Source organism: Mrakia frigida, assembly GCF_051309035.1.
Source record: "Mrakia frigida strain ATCC 22029 unplaced genomic scaffold BDY24scaffold_2, whole genome shotgun sequence".
NCBI classification, from domain to species: domain Eukaryota; kingdom Fungi; phylum Basidiomycota; class Tremellomycetes; order Cystofilobasidiales; family Mrakiaceae; genus Mrakia; species Mrakia frigida.
Window position 1 is genome coordinate 536,841 of NW_027481279.1, and position 14,541 is coordinate 551,381.

The 14,541-nt window shown below is 54.8% G+C and overlaps 7 protein-coding genes across 7 annotated transcripts; 4 read left to right on the forward strand and 3 right to left on the reverse strand.

Moving 5' to 3' along the window:
* Positions 1-87: 87 nt before the first annotated feature.
* Positions 88-879, reverse strand: BDY24DRAFT_437866 (uncharacterized protein). The gene is made up of 3 exons (XM_076644304.1): positions 769-879; positions 575-679; positions 88-453 (listed from the first exon to the last, which is right to left on the reverse strand). The coding sequence occupies exons 2-3, from the start codon at positions 623-625 to the stop codon at positions 253-255; spliced, it is 252 nt and encodes an 83-aa protein (XP_076500691.1). The 5' UTR covers positions 626-679; positions 769-879; the 3' UTR covers positions 88-252.
* Positions 880-1,985: 1,106 nt separating this feature from the next.
* BDY24DRAFT_437867 (Zn(II)2Cys6 transcription factor domain-containing protein) lies at positions 1,986-3,479 on the forward strand (the record flags this gene model as incomplete). Its single annotated transcript, XM_076644305.1, has 4 exons — positions 1,986-2,162; positions 2,244-2,270; positions 2,444-2,865; positions 2,948-3,479. The coding sequence occupies 4 exons, from the start codon at positions 1,986-1,988 to the stop codon at positions 3,477-3,479; spliced, it is 1,158 nt and encodes a 385-aa protein (XP_076500692.1).
* Positions 3,480-3,673: 194 nt separating this feature from the next.
* On the reverse strand, positions 3,674-5,500 carry BDY24DRAFT_93362 (uncharacterized protein). Its single transcript, XM_076645247.1, has one exon. The coding sequence runs from the start codon at positions 5,181-5,183 to the stop codon at positions 3,867-3,869; it is 1,317 nt and encodes a 438-aa protein (XP_076500693.1). The 5' UTR covers positions 5,184-5,500; the 3' UTR covers positions 3,674-3,866.
* A 95-nt stretch (positions 5,501-5,595) lies between these two features.
* Positions 5,596-7,504, forward strand: BDY24DRAFT_93368 (uncharacterized protein). Its single transcript, XM_076645248.1, has 3 exons — positions 5,596-5,661; positions 5,746-6,721; positions 6,843-7,504. Exons 2-3 carry the CDS (start codon positions 5,901-5,903, stop codon positions 7,300-7,302), a joined length of 1,281 nt encoding a protein of 426 aa, XP_076500694.1. The 5' UTR covers positions 5,596-5,661; positions 5,746-5,900; the 3' UTR covers positions 7,303-7,504.
* Positions 7,505-8,128: 624 nt separating this feature from the next.
* On the reverse strand, positions 8,129-9,627 carry BDY24DRAFT_437870 (uncharacterized protein; the record flags this gene model as incomplete). The annotated part of the gene is made up of 3 exons (XM_076644306.1): positions 8,987-9,627; positions 8,706-8,865; positions 8,129-8,594 (listed from the first exon to the last, which is right to left on the reverse strand). Exons 1-3 carry the CDS (start codon positions 9,420-9,422, stop codon positions 8,129-8,131), a joined length of 1,062 nt encoding a protein of 353 aa, XP_076500695.1. The 5' UTR covers positions 9,423-9,627.
* Positions 9,553-10,854, forward strand: BDY24DRAFT_411507 (FAM207/SLX9 family protein; the record flags this gene model as incomplete). The annotated part of the gene is made up of 4 exons (XM_076642942.1): positions 9,553-9,819; positions 9,934-10,051; positions 10,133-10,448; positions 10,623-10,854. 4 exons carry the CDS (start codon positions 9,553-9,555, stop codon positions 10,852-10,854), a joined length of 933 nt encoding a protein of 310 aa, XP_076500696.1.
* A 643-nt stretch (positions 10,855-11,497) lies between these two features.
* On the forward strand, positions 11,498-14,419 carry BDY24DRAFT_375195 (WD40 repeat domain-containing protein). Its single transcript, XM_076638513.1, has 6 exons — positions 11,498-12,033; positions 12,613-13,114; positions 13,255-13,386; positions 13,457-13,661; positions 13,748-13,855; positions 13,944-14,419. Exons 1-6 carry the CDS (start codon positions 11,928-11,930, stop codon positions 13,953-13,955), a joined length of 1,065 nt encoding a protein of 354 aa, XP_076500697.1. The 5' UTR covers positions 11,498-11,927; the 3' UTR covers positions 13,956-14,419.
* Positions 14,420-14,541: the final 122 nt, after the last annotated feature.

A 14,541-nucleotide genomic window follows, 5' to 3' on the forward strand; every position in this document is an offset into this window, starting at 1 on the left:
TGAGCTCCTCGCGAGTTTGGCGAAGGCTCGATCCCCCTGAGGCACTCATACCGCATTTTTTCGATTGATCAGCATCACCAGAGAAGAGCTCGGTCTCTCTTCTTCCCCTCGGGTAACTTATATGGATGCAGATCCCCAGATAAACGAGCAAAGCAGCCATCTCCATCGTCCTCCCATCCTCCTCCTCCCTCGACTCCCCTCGTCTCCGTCCCCGACCTCTCTCTCCCTCGCGCGATCCCAACAGGACTCCCATCACGGACTTCCCTTCCCCTCCGCTCCTACAGGCACTCCTCCTCGAACCGGTAGACGGCCATCAGCTTGCATCCTAGCAATCGCTTCCGCTCTCAACGTCCTCTCCACCTCAGCTCGATCGTCCACCTCCTGCTGTCTCTTTAGCTTCCCCTCAGGGGAGAAGTACTGACGTTGCCAGGCTCCGAGGATGAAAGGGAAGACCTGAGAAGATAGGAGGGGTCGTGGTGGAGAAGCGAGGAGTCGATGGGGGGAGAGAGGAAAGGAGGAGAGAAGGAAGGTCAGGTTGAGCTCGGGAGGATGGTTCGAAGGAGATGGGCCCAACGACGAAGAGGACGATTCGGTTGGCTGTTAGAATTTTCTGAAGTGGTAACATTGAGAGAGGTGGAGGTTGGGTAACGAAGGGTGATGGAAGCGACTGAGGGGGACTCTGAAAGGGAAAGAGCGAGGACGAGGGAGAGGGAAGAAGGAGATGGTGAGCTTCGACGAACGAGAGCCTCGTTCCCTGATCAAACTCACAAGGGTTTGTGGCTCGAGATAGATAAAGCACGACGGAGATTTGGGAGTGAGCTGGTCGCGGAGTGAGACAGGGGTAGACTATAGAAAAGGGAGGGAAGAGGAGGAGTGATGGGTGTTGAGGAGGAGGTCCGGTCGAGAGAGCCCGATTTGAGCCGTTGTCTCTCTTTCCTTTTCTGAGAAAGTTTTACTGCTGTCGTTTTAGGATGTGAGCTTGAGCTTATATGAGAAAATTCATCAGTCGGCTTTCCTGCTGATCATCTGGCGTTGTGCTCTTGCGATCACTTTGCTTCTTTTGGTTGAACGAGCGCGACGCGTTCTTCTTGTTCTTCGTTCACTGTAACCTCCAATATTGCGATGATTCCTTTTCTTTTTGATTCCGATATTTCTCTCAAACTATATCTAGAGATGATACAGCAGCCAGACGCGGCCGCTCTTCATGTTTCGCCTTCCTCCTCGCTTCGACTGTTCGTCGCAAGATGCCCAAATTGATCTGCTTCGCTTTTATACATGAGAGCTCGTCACCCTAAACGACTGAAGGAGGCTCTGTTCTTGCAGTTCTATTCTCATTGTCGCTCCTCAATCTCAAGGCTTAAAGAGATGAAAAGGTCAGAGCGAAAGTCGCACGACGCGTCGCTGATTCTCCCCCTCTCTCTCCATGACTGCAGGGTCCTCTACACTAGCGGTGAGAACTTTGAAAGATTGTTTATCATGCGAAAATGTCGCCTTTTGGGTAGAGACGAGCGGCGAACGCTCAGCTCAGCTCCATGCGACGCGTCGAGGCAGAGGCAGAGGCAAAGGCAGGAAGTGAAAACAGCTTTTAAGCCAGATGTCGGAGGGACGGCGGAGGAAGTGAATGACCCATCAAAAGCGGGGTGAGACAGCAGCAGGATCATTCCAAGCCCTTTCTTCCCTCAAAAGGGCGACGCAGGCCTTCTCGACGCGTCGCGGAAAGGAGGCCTTTCTCTCGCAGATTTCCAAGACTTCCTCTGCAACTTTTCAGCTTTCAGTCTGCATACCTGGTCCCGAGCTGAGACGGACGAAAACAGCTTCAAAGAGGAGTGAAAATAAGGTGAAGGGGACGGGAAGGCCGCCTGTCCGAGGCTCGCTGCCGTCGTCCTTTTTCCTGCACTCTCCTCTCGTTTGTTCGGAGGGAAAGTCGAACTCTCCTTCCCTCAAACCACCACAAGCTCCACCGCCCACCACAACTTCGTTCCGCGATGCCCTCTTCTGCTTCTTCCTCTTCTCCTTCTACTAGATCAACCCGACGACCTTCTCCCTCCTCTTCCTCCTCCTCCTCTACCTCTTCTTCCCCCCACACCAATGGACTCAAAACTCGTCTCGTTCCCGTCTACGATTCTGCTCCTCCTAAACGAGATGCTGTTCAGCGAGCATGCGTTTGTCCATTTTTTCTTATCGCAGAGTCCATACTTCGTCTTTGCTGACCTCTCTTTTCTCTTCCTCTCTTTCTCTTCTAGGACGCTTGTAGAAGGAATAAGCAGAAGGTGAGTCTTTGCGACGCTTGCTCATCTTGCTCTCTCAGCATCTTCTCTCGACCGTCCCTCCGAGAGGCGTTTCGCATGCCGTAACGGCTGGCACGGCCAGGGAGAGGCTGCGTCGATCTCGAGTTGTCACCTCCGCTTTGCTTAAACGACCTCTTCCCTTCTCTTTCTTTCAGTGCAACGGACTTTCTCCCTGCTCTCGCTGTTCGGGCAAGAGGGGATGTACATACGAGACTCAGAACAAGAAGAACTACACTCGACTACCGACGGAAATGGGAGCGAAACAACGGAAACGACTTCGATGGAGTCGTGTTTGGGACGACGAGAAGAAGGAGGATGGAGTTGAGATGGAGGAGGTGGTGGTTGAGAGGCTTAGTCCAAAGTCTGAGTCGAGTTCAAAGGTCAAGGAAACAGTTTGGGTGAAGGGTGGGAAGAAGGTAGCGAAGGAGACGACGCCGACGAGAAGAGGGAGAGGGAAGAAGGTCGAGTTCGAGGAGGAGGAGGAGATTGTCGAGTCGGAGATCGAAGGCAGTGTGGTTGACGAGGAGGGAGTAGGGATGGAAGAGAAGGCCGAGTGTTGCGATGACTCGAGTGCGAGGTGAGTTCCGTCTTCCCGACGCGTCGTGCTCTCTCCGAATTTCCGACGCGTCGCTGATCCGCAAATCTCTGCTCTCCATCAGATCCCCATCCCCTCCCTACTTGCCTTCTTCGCACCTATCGACTCCCCTACTCTCAGTCCACCCAACACCGTCTCTCCCTCCATCCCACCCGTTCTACCAACCTCCTCCTCCCCAAACCCATCGACACTCCCCTCCTCCCTCCTGCTCCTCCTCAGCGTCTCGATCTTCTCCTCGAAAAGCCATCTCCTCGCTTCCTCTCCTACGCAGTACAATTCTTCGCCCTCCCCTCATTACGAATCAAAGCCTCTCAAGCTTCCGATCGACCATCGTCCCTTCGCCGGTCACCTCGACTCCACCTCCCACCCCCTTCTCCTTCGCCTCCGTCTTTCCTCTCTCGACTTCCTCAACGTACCTCAGCGTCCCAGACGTCGTCGTTAAACCTCCAACGCCGATGGACGGAACGAGGAAACGAACGGGGAGGGAGCGGGAGGTCGAGGAAGAACGCGTCGAGCACGTCGGAGGGATGTTTCAGGATTACAGGTTCTTACCTCCTCCGGTTGGAGTTGGGAGGGTCGTTGGGTGGAGCGGATGAAGATCTCTTTCGAGGGATGGAGGGGGGGAGAGGAAGAACAGTAGTCAGTTTCGTTACGCTCGTCCGTTTTTGTTGTGACTTCTCGAAGACACCCTTGCGAACTGGAAAGATGAGTGTCGTAATAGAAAAATGTCATCAAACTACATACAGCGAGCCAGGAACAAAGTACAAGATTAAAGAGCGAGAGATACCGAGAAGGTAGATACGAAACAAGAAGGGAGAGGAGAGAAGAGAAAGAGAAACGAGTCAGCGAAACGTCCGAAACCCTGAGAAAGAGACCGCCCCCGAGAGAAAGGAAAGAAAACGTACATCGTCAAAATCCGAACCAAAGTGTCCATTCCCAACCTATATCGCCGTCCCAAGAACTCGCTCGTTCTCCCTCCCTCCCTAGTTCCCTCTCAGCTCGTCCATCAATCCCAACCTCTCCCTCCGATCCTTCTCGACCTGCTTCCGAATGCTCTTCGCACTATGTCGTCCTTCCTCCTCTCGACCTTCTCTCTGAGCAGCTCGGATCTGCTGGTGCGAGTGGGTGACCGCTGTGTGTCGAGCTGTCGAGGCTGCTGAGCGAATTCCGAGTCGATCCGACTTGAGGGTCGTTGAGAGCGGAGCGATGAGAGCGAATCGGCCGTCGACGGAAGCGTTCGAGCTGGGAGGGTTAGGTTGAAGGGACGGTGTGGACGAGGAGGAGGCGGGTGTTGTAGAGGGAGAGGAGGAGGAGGAGGAGTCCGAATCGTCGTCGTCCGAGGAGGAGGAGGAAGAACTCTCCTCCGAGGAGACAGTGAGGTCGATAGCATTTCCGTCCATCTTGAGCTTCTTCTCCTTCTTGACCTTCTCCTTCCCTCCAGGCTTCCTCCTCTTCTTCTCCTGGTCGGAGCCATCCACAACGACCTCCCTCCCCTTGCCCTTCCCCTCGACCATCCCTCCCACTCCCTTCCCGAGTCCTCGTCCATCCCAACCAGCTTTGACGAGAAGGTCGTGACCTCGGTTTCCTGCTTTGAGATGGAAGTGAGGAGGAGGTACGAAGGAGGGTCCGTGGCCTGGATCGGGAAGGGTGAGGAGGGAGGCGAGGTTGGAGGAAGCAGGTGGACGAGAGGTCGAGGCTGAGAGGGAGAAGGGGATAACCGACGACGAGGAAGAGGAGGAAGCGACCGAGTGGGATATAAACCAGTGAGGATCCAAAGCTCGGTGTGTTTTGTGCTTGAGTGTTGAGGTGGTACGTCGAGAAGGAAGGGCAGGGACGGGTTTGGCAGCTGGAGGAAGGAGGGAAGGACGGTGGACGAGAGGTTGGGGGTCAGAGTGAAGCTCATCTAGGACCCTATAGGGAAGATCCATGTCCCAAAGGAAGAAGCCATTCAAACCTTCATATCTCTTGTCTCCTCCCACCGTAGAAATCTTCTCCAAAGATGGAGCAGCGGAGGCGAACTCGTTATACCATCGTGCGACCTCGAGTCCCTTCTCTCCTCCTCCACTTCCTCCCGCTCTCCTCTCCTCCTTCTGATACCCCGTCTCCTTGACGAAGGTCGGATTCTTGAGAGCTGGACCGTAGGAGGGAGTGTCTCGCCAAGAGCTGTCTTCCCACGCTGACATGCTGCTTCGAAGGGAAGGAAGGGAGGGGAGGGAGGGTGGCGGTCGAAGGGCACTGAGCGCTGAGCTCGACGTTTGAGGGCTTCGTTTCGTTTCGCTTTCTTCGCCCTCAACGACCATCCCCTTCAAAAAAAAGATGTCAATTTCGTCGTTCACCACTACCTACATCGATCCGAGGCCATCGCCGCTGGAGAAAGTGAGTGGTTTCACCCAGTTTGGTGGATGAGAGCCGAACGTCGAGCTCACCTTCGTTTCCCTCCTCCTCCTCCTTCCTTGCCTTTCCGTCCCTCCCTTCTCAGATCCCCAACGAGATCCTTCTTCACATCCTGGAACTTCTGCCTCGATCCTCTCATGCCGACTTCTCGCTCGCGTCCCCGAGAACGTACAAGGCGAGCTAGTTTCTTGCGTCTGGGTCCCTTTCGAGCCTTTAAAAGTGAAGCTCATTCGGCCAACCTCTGTTTCCTTTCCTCTTGCAGATCTCTCGACCAGCCTTCATGAGAGTCTTTGGGGTCATCCACCGACGGGGAGAGAACACCTTCGGAGAGGACGGAAGACTCCAGCAGCTTCTCGATCAACCTGACCTTGCAGTCTTCGTCAGGTCAGCTCACACTTTCCTTCTCCGTCTCGACGTCCCACTCCTGCTCACCTTGCCTTGTCCGATCTTCACCTGTCACCTTCCCAGGGAGCTCGATCTCAGTACACTTTGTGTAGGCGACAGACTCCTCAAAGCCAAAGCCAAGGACATCGTGCAACTCATCCGGCTCTTGAACTCGCTCGAACGTCTCGAGATCGTGCGCGTCGGACAGCTCGTCGTCTCTCTCCCTTTTCTCCAAACCTATGCATCGATCATCCCTCCCTCCGAATCCTCGACTGTCCCCGGATATCAGAGTCTCTCGTCATCTCCGAAACAAGTGGCTTGTCATCTCGCAACCGTCAGCAACCACTCGTCGTCCCAAACCTCTTCATCACCACCATCCGAAACCAAGACCTCCTCGACGAAGCCTACCCGCCCTCAGCTCGACAGGACCTCTTCTCCTCCCTCATCTTCACCTTCCATACCATAACCTTTCAGTATTTCCCAACCCGACGGATCCCGACCTCACCCCTACCGTGGATCTGGACCGGTCTTCAACGATCTCCCAGAGGAGGAGCAGGACGCGCCGGACATCGCTCGATGGCTCGAACAGGCTATCGATACCCAACCCGATCTCGCCAGCATCGACCTCAAGCTTGCCAGGATCTGGGCAGACAACAGGAGCTCGGTCGGTGGTGGAGTTGCTCAGAGTTCAGCCTCTCAGCTACGATGGACAAGGGAATCGTATCAGCACTCTTCCACTTCAAAGCCTACAAGGGCATCGCTCCGTTCCTTCACGCGTGCGGTCTCAACCTTCCAAACCTGACGAGTCTGGAGCTCTCCGGAATCAACTATCCCTCCTGGATAAGTTTTCAACATTTTATCATCCTCCTTCTAGTCTCGTTTGTCTCGAGAAGCAAAGACCCTTACCTCGAGGACGTCCCTCTTCACCTCGCTTCCTTTCCCTGTGCAGAACAACGTCCTCCGAGGACTCAGCACCTTCACTTCCCTCAAAACGCTTGGAATCTCCGACTTCCTTCTTCCCTGGTTCAGTAGCTCGCGGATCCAGTACTGCTCCGATGTGGTTAGTTCATCCTTCCACTCCTTCTGCTTCGATTCGTTCTCTTCCGTCTCGAAGACGCGTCCAAACTCACGTCTGTCTCCTCTCTTTCTCTCCGGCTGCGTTTCAACTCTCGTCCTCGCAGTGCTCCGACCGAGTCAAAGAACATCACCCTCACCTCTGGTCCGAAACCCAAACGCTCGGAGGTCCTCTCGTCGCCTGGGAATCCCTCATCCTCGAAGCCAACCTCGCTCTGCCTCCGATCCCTCGGACGCGTCCTTCCTCACGGCTGCGAGGTCCTCTGGGAACCTCGAGCGAACGACCGAACCGGATCGGTCCCGAAATTCGGATTCTGGAGGTGGAAGGTGGCGAGAGGGACGCAGACTCGAGGGATGCTGGTGTTCGACGAAGAAGGATCGTCCGTCGTTCTTCCTCGGACCCTCGAGATGTTTCAGGACGAGGCCGAGGGCGAGGGAAGTATGTGCTGGACCTGCAACGAGTACGAGGTGCACTGTGGGAGCTTTTCAAGAGTCCTGGTTCCAGGATGGACCCTGGGAGGTGAACAGGCTGGAGGATTGGGTGCTTTCGAACGAGGACGCTTGTGAAGGGGACGAGGTGTTCGGATGGGAATGAGGAACGAGCCTGGGTGAGCCTTGTTTTCTCGTCTATGTAAACTTGAACCTTTGTTCAGTCGCTGATGCTCTCGATGTGCTCTCTCGCCAGCAGCGGGCACTCGTTTCGGAGGAAAAGGGTTCGTCTTTCGTCGCGGACGCGTCTGTCTTTCTCGGATCCGTCCTTCTCCTTCCTAGGCACTCGACCGTCTCGTACACTCGGATCTCTCTCTCTCTCTCTCTCTCTCTTTCCGACAGGACGCTCTGCTAGGTCAGCTCTTACCAATCTCTCTCTCTCTCTCCCTTCTTTCAGGCGTCGGGGAAACCTGAAGTAACTTCAGGTTTCCCCCTGAACAGCTCTCGTTTCCGTTCCGCCCTTTCTTTTTTTTCCAGGAGCCTACCACCTCAAACACTTGTTTGCGATCTTTCCTCTTACTAGTATCCCTTTTTGTTTCATCGGCTCTCGCTTTGCAATCTCTACATCGTTACTTAGACTAGTTTCTCTTCCGTCTCCCGTACTCCCGTCCGAGATCTCCTCCCTTCGTTGCTTTTCTCTTTCGTCCTCTTCGCACAACTCGCTAGTGTACGTAGAGGATGCTAACGTTCTGCGATCAGATCCACCCAACCGAGCGGGTTTGGAGAAGAAACGGAAAAGAAAGACTAAACAAAGCGAGCGTTGGATCGAGAACTCAACTCAACGAAACGACGCGTCGAAATCTATCCTCTCTTTCTTTCGCGCTCCCTCCCTCCCCCGGCAAGGAGGTTCTCTAAGAGGATAATAATCAAGATCGTTAACCAGCCCTTAAAGTTCTTCTTAAAACTAACCCAAAACCATTCCGTTCGCTCCCGTTCCAGCTGCCCACTTACTCCTCCCTCTGCTGCTCCCAGCGAGATCGATCCCTCCTCCTCTCGCTCCTCCTCCTCCTCCTCCTCCACCCCTGCCACCTCGTCCTCCACCTCGTCCTCCTCTCTCCCCACCCCTCCCACCCCCTCGTCCCCCCTCCCCTCCCTGTCCCCTCCTCGTCGTACTCTCCCTCTTCTCCTTCCCCTTCCCGCCCCATCCTTCGTCCCCCTTCTCCGCCACCTGCTCGGCCGTGAGGATGCCTTCCATCCCAGCTTGTTGACGCATGGAAGAGTTCTTGGTGGCGATTTTGGTTTTACGAGCGACGGAGGAACCGCCGCCTCCGGAGGTGAGTTCGATGTTGAGCAGCCGAGGGGAGTCAGGCGTCGGGAAGGGGATGTGGTGCAGGAGGAGAGCCGCTTGGAGAGGGGTGGACGAGGTGAATCTGATAAAAAACGGAAAGAGAGTTCAGTAAGGAGCTTATTAGAGAGGAGAGCTACTCAAACTTGAGCTCGAACCAACGAAAAACAAAAAGCGAGACGACGAGACGACTCACTCAACGAAAGCGATCCCTCGAGATTTCCCTCCCTCCCTCGCCTTCCCTTTCGCGTTCGGATCAGGTTTGGACGTGAGCAGTCGAACGGTGGGTTTGAACTTGATGTGCTCCTCGAAGAAGGTGGCTACTTCAGGTCCAGTGGTTGTGAAGGGGAGGTTTCCTACACGGGAAAAACCAAAACAGAAAGAGAACGAAAAGGTGAGCTCGAGCTCACGGTTTCCTTCCTTCCTTCCCTTCTCTCGAGCTCTAAAACAAACGAACAAGGGGAATGGCAAACTCACCAACAAACAAGATGAACCTCGCTTTCGTCTTCGGCTTCCCTCTCTCTCCAGGAGTTCCAGGAGCCTTCTTCTCCCCCGTAGCAGCAGCAGCAGCTCCAGCTCCTCCTCCCTCGACCTTCGTCGCCTTCCCTTCCGCTCCAACCTTCATCTTCTTCACCACCCTCTTCTCCTCCTGCTCCTCTCCCATCGTCTCCTCCTCCTCGTCTCCAATAACATCCTCTCCAGCCTTCTCGTCTCGAGCGAGTTTCCTCTTGTTCTTGGTCTTCTTCCCTCGAGGGAGGAGCGAGAGAGGATCCGCGACGACTTCTTCGTTCGAAGCTGGGAGGGTCGAAGTGGAAGCTGATGCTGCTGCTGGAGTGGGAGCTGAGGAAGAGGAGGAGGAGTGATGCTTGGCAGCCTTCTGCTGCTTCTTGGTAAGAGTCGCTGGAGCGGACATGGTCGTGGTTTGGAGAAACCGAAAGGGTCCAGGTGAGCTTCAAACCTTTCGGAATTTCAGTCTCCGAAGTCTGAAAGCTCATCCCTTTCCCTTTCTCAAGGTTCCTTCCCAACTCCAACAGTCCCCGAAGATGGTGAGAAGCCAACATGCAACTACACTTTCCAACTACAAACTGAACTCGAATCTCTTTTCTTTTTCCCTTGTCCAGCCCAAATCCGCTCCCTTCTCCCGTCGTCCAACGACGACGACCTCCTCCTCCTCAGCAGCTTCCCACGCCAAAGCCGTCCAGCTCCCTTCTCGTACCAAACCCAAACCTCCACCTGGACTCCACCAGCAGGACAGGGACGACGATAAGAGCAGTACGGGATTGCAGTTCGGAGAGTTGTTGGGACAGTCGGTGAGTTCCTTAACAGTTGGAAGGAATGGAACTTTGGTTGGGAGCTCGAGCTCACATTCTCTCTTTCCCCTGCGTTTGCGTTTTCGTTCGGTTGGTGGTGTGTTTTTTTGGTAGGGAGAAGACGCCATCAGGGCTTTAGCGTCTTCCAAACCAGACGACGCTGATTCGGACGAGCACCCTCAACTGAGCAAGAAGGCGAAACAGACGTTGAAGAGGAACGCTTTGCTTTCTCGTTCGTCCCCTCCTCCTCCTTTCTCCTCTCCCCTTCTCTTCCCACCTCACTCACCCCCTTCCCCTTCTCCTCGTTCTTCAGGTCTCAATCCCTCCTTCCCCACGACGTACGACCACCAGCACACCATGTCCTCCTCCGCTCTCCGTCGGCACAAGAAGAAGGAGAAGGAGAAGCTCGCGGGAGGAGCGCTGACCGATCTCGGTCTGGCGTTGGCTGGGGTTGCGCAAATCGAGGAGGATTTACTGCTTGCTCAGGACGAAGAAGAGGGAGAGGAGGAGGAGCAGGGGTGGGAGTTCAAGGAGAGTAAGAGGGAGAAGAAGGCGGTGGTGGTAGAGAAGGGAAAGATCGGGGAGGGCAAGGCGAGAGGGTTGAATGCGAAGGAGAGGAGTCAAGCTGTGTGAGTACTCTCTCTCTCTCTCTTTCTTTCTACCAGCCAAAACTCCTATCGGCTCTTTCACTACACCTCTCCTCCCTTCGAGCGTAGAAGGTGGCTCGTTTCTCGTCACGCTGAACCTCCCTTTTCTCCTCCCTCCCTCCCTCGACGCGTCCCTCCCTCCGTCCTTTCCACAAGCAAACTCGAATCCTCCCGACTCCCTCAGATCCTCTCCCATCCTTCCTACGCCGCCTCGCCTTGGGAGACCATTCGACTGCACGCTCAGAACACGCTCGTGACGCGCGCTGCTCCTCCGACGACGACGACGAGCAAGAAGACGAAGGGCAAGAAGCCGACGGCGGGAGGAGTGGGAGGGACGAGTTCGTCGGGGAACTGGGGAGGAGGAGGGATGGAGGTGGATGAGATGTGATTTTCCTTTTTCAGTGTTCCGTGGTGTTTGACGTGGGAAAAGTTGGTACGGGAGAGGAGGCGGGGGAGGGGGAGAAGACGCGTCTGAGGGAGGGGAGGTGGGTGGGCTCGACGGTTTAGGTTCGAGAGAGTTGAGAGGGAGGTTGAGCTTTATGTAGAAGGAGAGTCGAGGGAGAACATCCTACTCGCTCACTGGTTTTTATACCTGACGGGAGGGTTCGCGTCCTTGTCGAGACGAGGACGCAGAGAGAAGCGAAGGCTCGACGCGCGCGTCCTTCTCGACCAGACTTGCTTTCGCGACCGTTCCACCTGCTGTGTGTTCCTCCTCCAGTCCTCATTTCCCACCAGATCACACCATTGAAGAGCTCTGAGAAGCACTCAAGTAGGATCCCCCTCCGAAAGTCTAGACCTCTTTTCCTCAAAAACAGGCAGGTCGTCGGTCGCTCTCGATCGATCGCCCTCTTCACTTTCTCTTCGACGTCCCCTTCCTCCAACGAGTTTCCCCAAAGCAGGTTTTTTTTCTCGAGTCGTGGAAAGACCCAGTCCTCTACCATCTCCTTCGAAGGGTTCTCAAACACGCGCTCTTAATCCTCAGCGCGAGAGATCGAAAAAAGACAAAAGGACAAAGGGAAAATCCCAGCGCCCGATCTCTCGAGCCCTCTCTCTCTCTCTCGACTTCCCTTCGTCGCTCGCTCAACCCTCAACCTCCATCTTCCCCCTTTTCTCCTTCCTTTCCTCCTCCTCTCTCTCTACTCCAGCCCGAGTGCTTCGTAGAACCTCCAGCAGCAGCAACAAAAAACACTCGAAGGGCCAGCAGCAAACAACGAACGGCTGAGACTTGAATTCGTCCCTCGTCAGTCGAGAACAAGCCGTCCCTCCCTTCCCACCTTCGCTTCCTCCTCCTCCCTCCTTCCTTCTTCTCCTTTCGCCTCCTCACTCCAAGAAAAAACCCTCTCCCTGCGCTCCCTCTTCTCTCCGAACCCTCTCTCGGCGGTCGAATACTCCATCAACTCCCTTCCAACTCCAACCAACCAACCAACCACCACCAACCCAACCCAACCACCCCTGGATCGAATGTCGCAAGCGGATATCCAAGAGAAGATTGCAGCCGCTCGACGAGAAGCGGAAGGTTTGAAGGAGAAGATCAGATCCAAGAGAGATCAGACGGCGGATACTTCACGTGAGTTTAACTACTTCTTCTTCGAGAGAGAGAGAGAGAGCAACGAACAAGGAACAAGGAGCAAGGAAGGAGGGAGGAGGAAGCGCGAGGTTCGTGAGGGGGTCGACATCGTCGTCGTCTTTCGCGAGAGCGTCTAAGGAGAATGAGAAGAGTCGGAGGATGGATAGGGGGTCCAGAGGAGGAGCAGGATGGGCGCAAGGAGGGAGGAGGAGGAAGGAAGGAAGGAGGGAGGGAAGGAGATGGGTTTGGGGAGGGACTGTGTTTCGGAGAGGGAAGCACTCAGTTTTGGCTTCGAAGGAAACTCTTTCTACTTTCTCAGAGGCTGCTGGAGACTTCCCTTCTATGGATGGAGAAGGAAGAGTGGTCTGGAGACGTTGAAGCAAACACCTGTTTGGCTCAAGAATCGACCTTCTTCTCGAGAACTGACGCACCGTCCCCTTCCTTCCTTCCTTTCCATCTCTTCCTCCCCCTTTCCTCACTCTCCAACTCGGTTCCTATCACCCTTCTCGACATACTCCTCCTCCCTACCCATCGACCCATACCTCGCCTACCTTCGACCTCCTCTTCTTGCTCCTGCAGTTCGTGCTCAAGCCGCCGAGGTCGAACCCCTTCCCCGAGTCGTCATGAAGCCTCGTCGAACCCTCAAAGGCCACCTCGCAAAGATCTACGCCATGCACTGGTCGACCGACAAGCAGCACCTCGTCTCGGCTTCTCAGGACGGGAAACTCATCGTCTGGGACGCCTACACGACCAACAAAGTCCACGCCATCCCTCTCCGTTCGTCCTGGGTCATGACCTGCGCCTACTCTCCCTCGGGCAACTTTGTCGCCTGTGGAGGACTCGACAACGTCTGCTCCATCTACTCGATCAAGCCGGGAGCGAACAACTCGGCCGGAGCAGGAGGAGGAGCGCCCAAGGCGGCGAGGGAGCTCAGCGCTCACTCGGGCTACCTCAGTTGCTGTCGGTTCATCAACGATAGGCAGATTGTGACCAGTTCGGGAGATATGACCTGCATGCTTTGGGATATCGACGCTGGTGTGAGGATCATGGATTTCAACGATCATACTGGAGATGTCATGTCGTGAGTTTCTCCCTCTCTCTCTCTCGCTCCTCTTCCCTCGTCTCCTCTCTCCTCGGTCGACACCTCCTCTCTTTTCTCCCTCCGACTCCGACGCGAGCTGATCTTCTTCTCATATCGCTCGTTTCCCTCCCCCTTTTCAGCCTCTCCCTCTCCTCCAACCAAAACCTCTTCGTCTCCGGAGCCTGCGACGCGACAGCCAAGGTCTGGGACGTTCGATCTGGAAAGGCCGTTCAGACCTTCACCGGACACGAATCCGACATCAACGCCGTTCAGTCAGTACTTTATCCTCGCCCTGACTCACCTCCTTCTTTACTCGAACTGACCTTCCGCCTTCGTCCTCAGGTTCTTCCCCAACGGAGACGCTTTCGCCACCGGATCCGACGACGCCTCGTGCAGACTGTTCGACCTTCGAGCCGACCGAGAGCTCAACTCGTTCGTTCACGACAACATCCTCTGTGGAATCACCTCGGTCGCCTTCTCGGCTAGTGGAAGGATCCTGTTCGCTGGGTACGACGACAACAACTGTAACGTTTGGGATACTTTGAAGGTCAGTTTGCTTCTCCCTCCTTTCTTTCTCTTGCTTCGTCGTTTGCGAGAAGAGCTGACTTTGGTTTTGGGTTTTGCGTTCGATAGGGAGAGCGAGTTGGAGTTCTCACCGGACACGAGAACAGGGTGTCGTGCTTGGGAGTGTCGCAGGATGGAATGGCGCTCTGCACGGGAAGTTGGGATAGTTTGTTGAAGGTTCGTCGTCTCGTCTTTCCCTCCTCCTTCTCTCTCTCTCTCTCTCTCTCTCTCTCTCACTGACCTTCCTCCCTTCCTCATTTCACAGATCTGGAGTTAAACGACTTTGCCCTCGTGCCCATCCCACCATCTTCTCCTCCTTCATCTGCTCTCCATCTCTTTCTTCGTTTCGCCCTAACTCGTTCTTTTTTCACGGCTCCGTCTCGCTTCTCTCTCTCTCTCTCTCTCTCTCTCTAGTTCGTTCGTTCTCCTCGCTCGTTTCCGCTTATACCCAAACCTACTCTACTCTCGGTCCACCCAATTCAATCACACACCCTTAGTCCTATACAAATCCGTCGACTCGATCCTCCCAAACAAAACAACTCGCTTTGCTCTTTTTTTTTTCATTCGTTTCTCTTCTCTTTTTACGCACACAACCCTCGCATCGCTTTCGTCGTTCTAGTCTTTTTTTTTGTTTTTCCCCTTCTTTCTTCTTGGTTCTTGTGTTTTCTCGGTTCGTTTCTTCTTCTCTTTTATGACGGTTTCTCGTTCGTTTTAAATTAGTATGCACCTCTCCGATCTCAAGGTTCGAGGAAGAAAGAAGAACGGGGCAGGGAAGAGGGAAGAGCAGAGGGACGGGGAGGTTGAGGTTGGGGGTCCTTTCGGTAGGGTTCTTGGGGGGCTCGACGGAGTAGAGGACGTCGAGA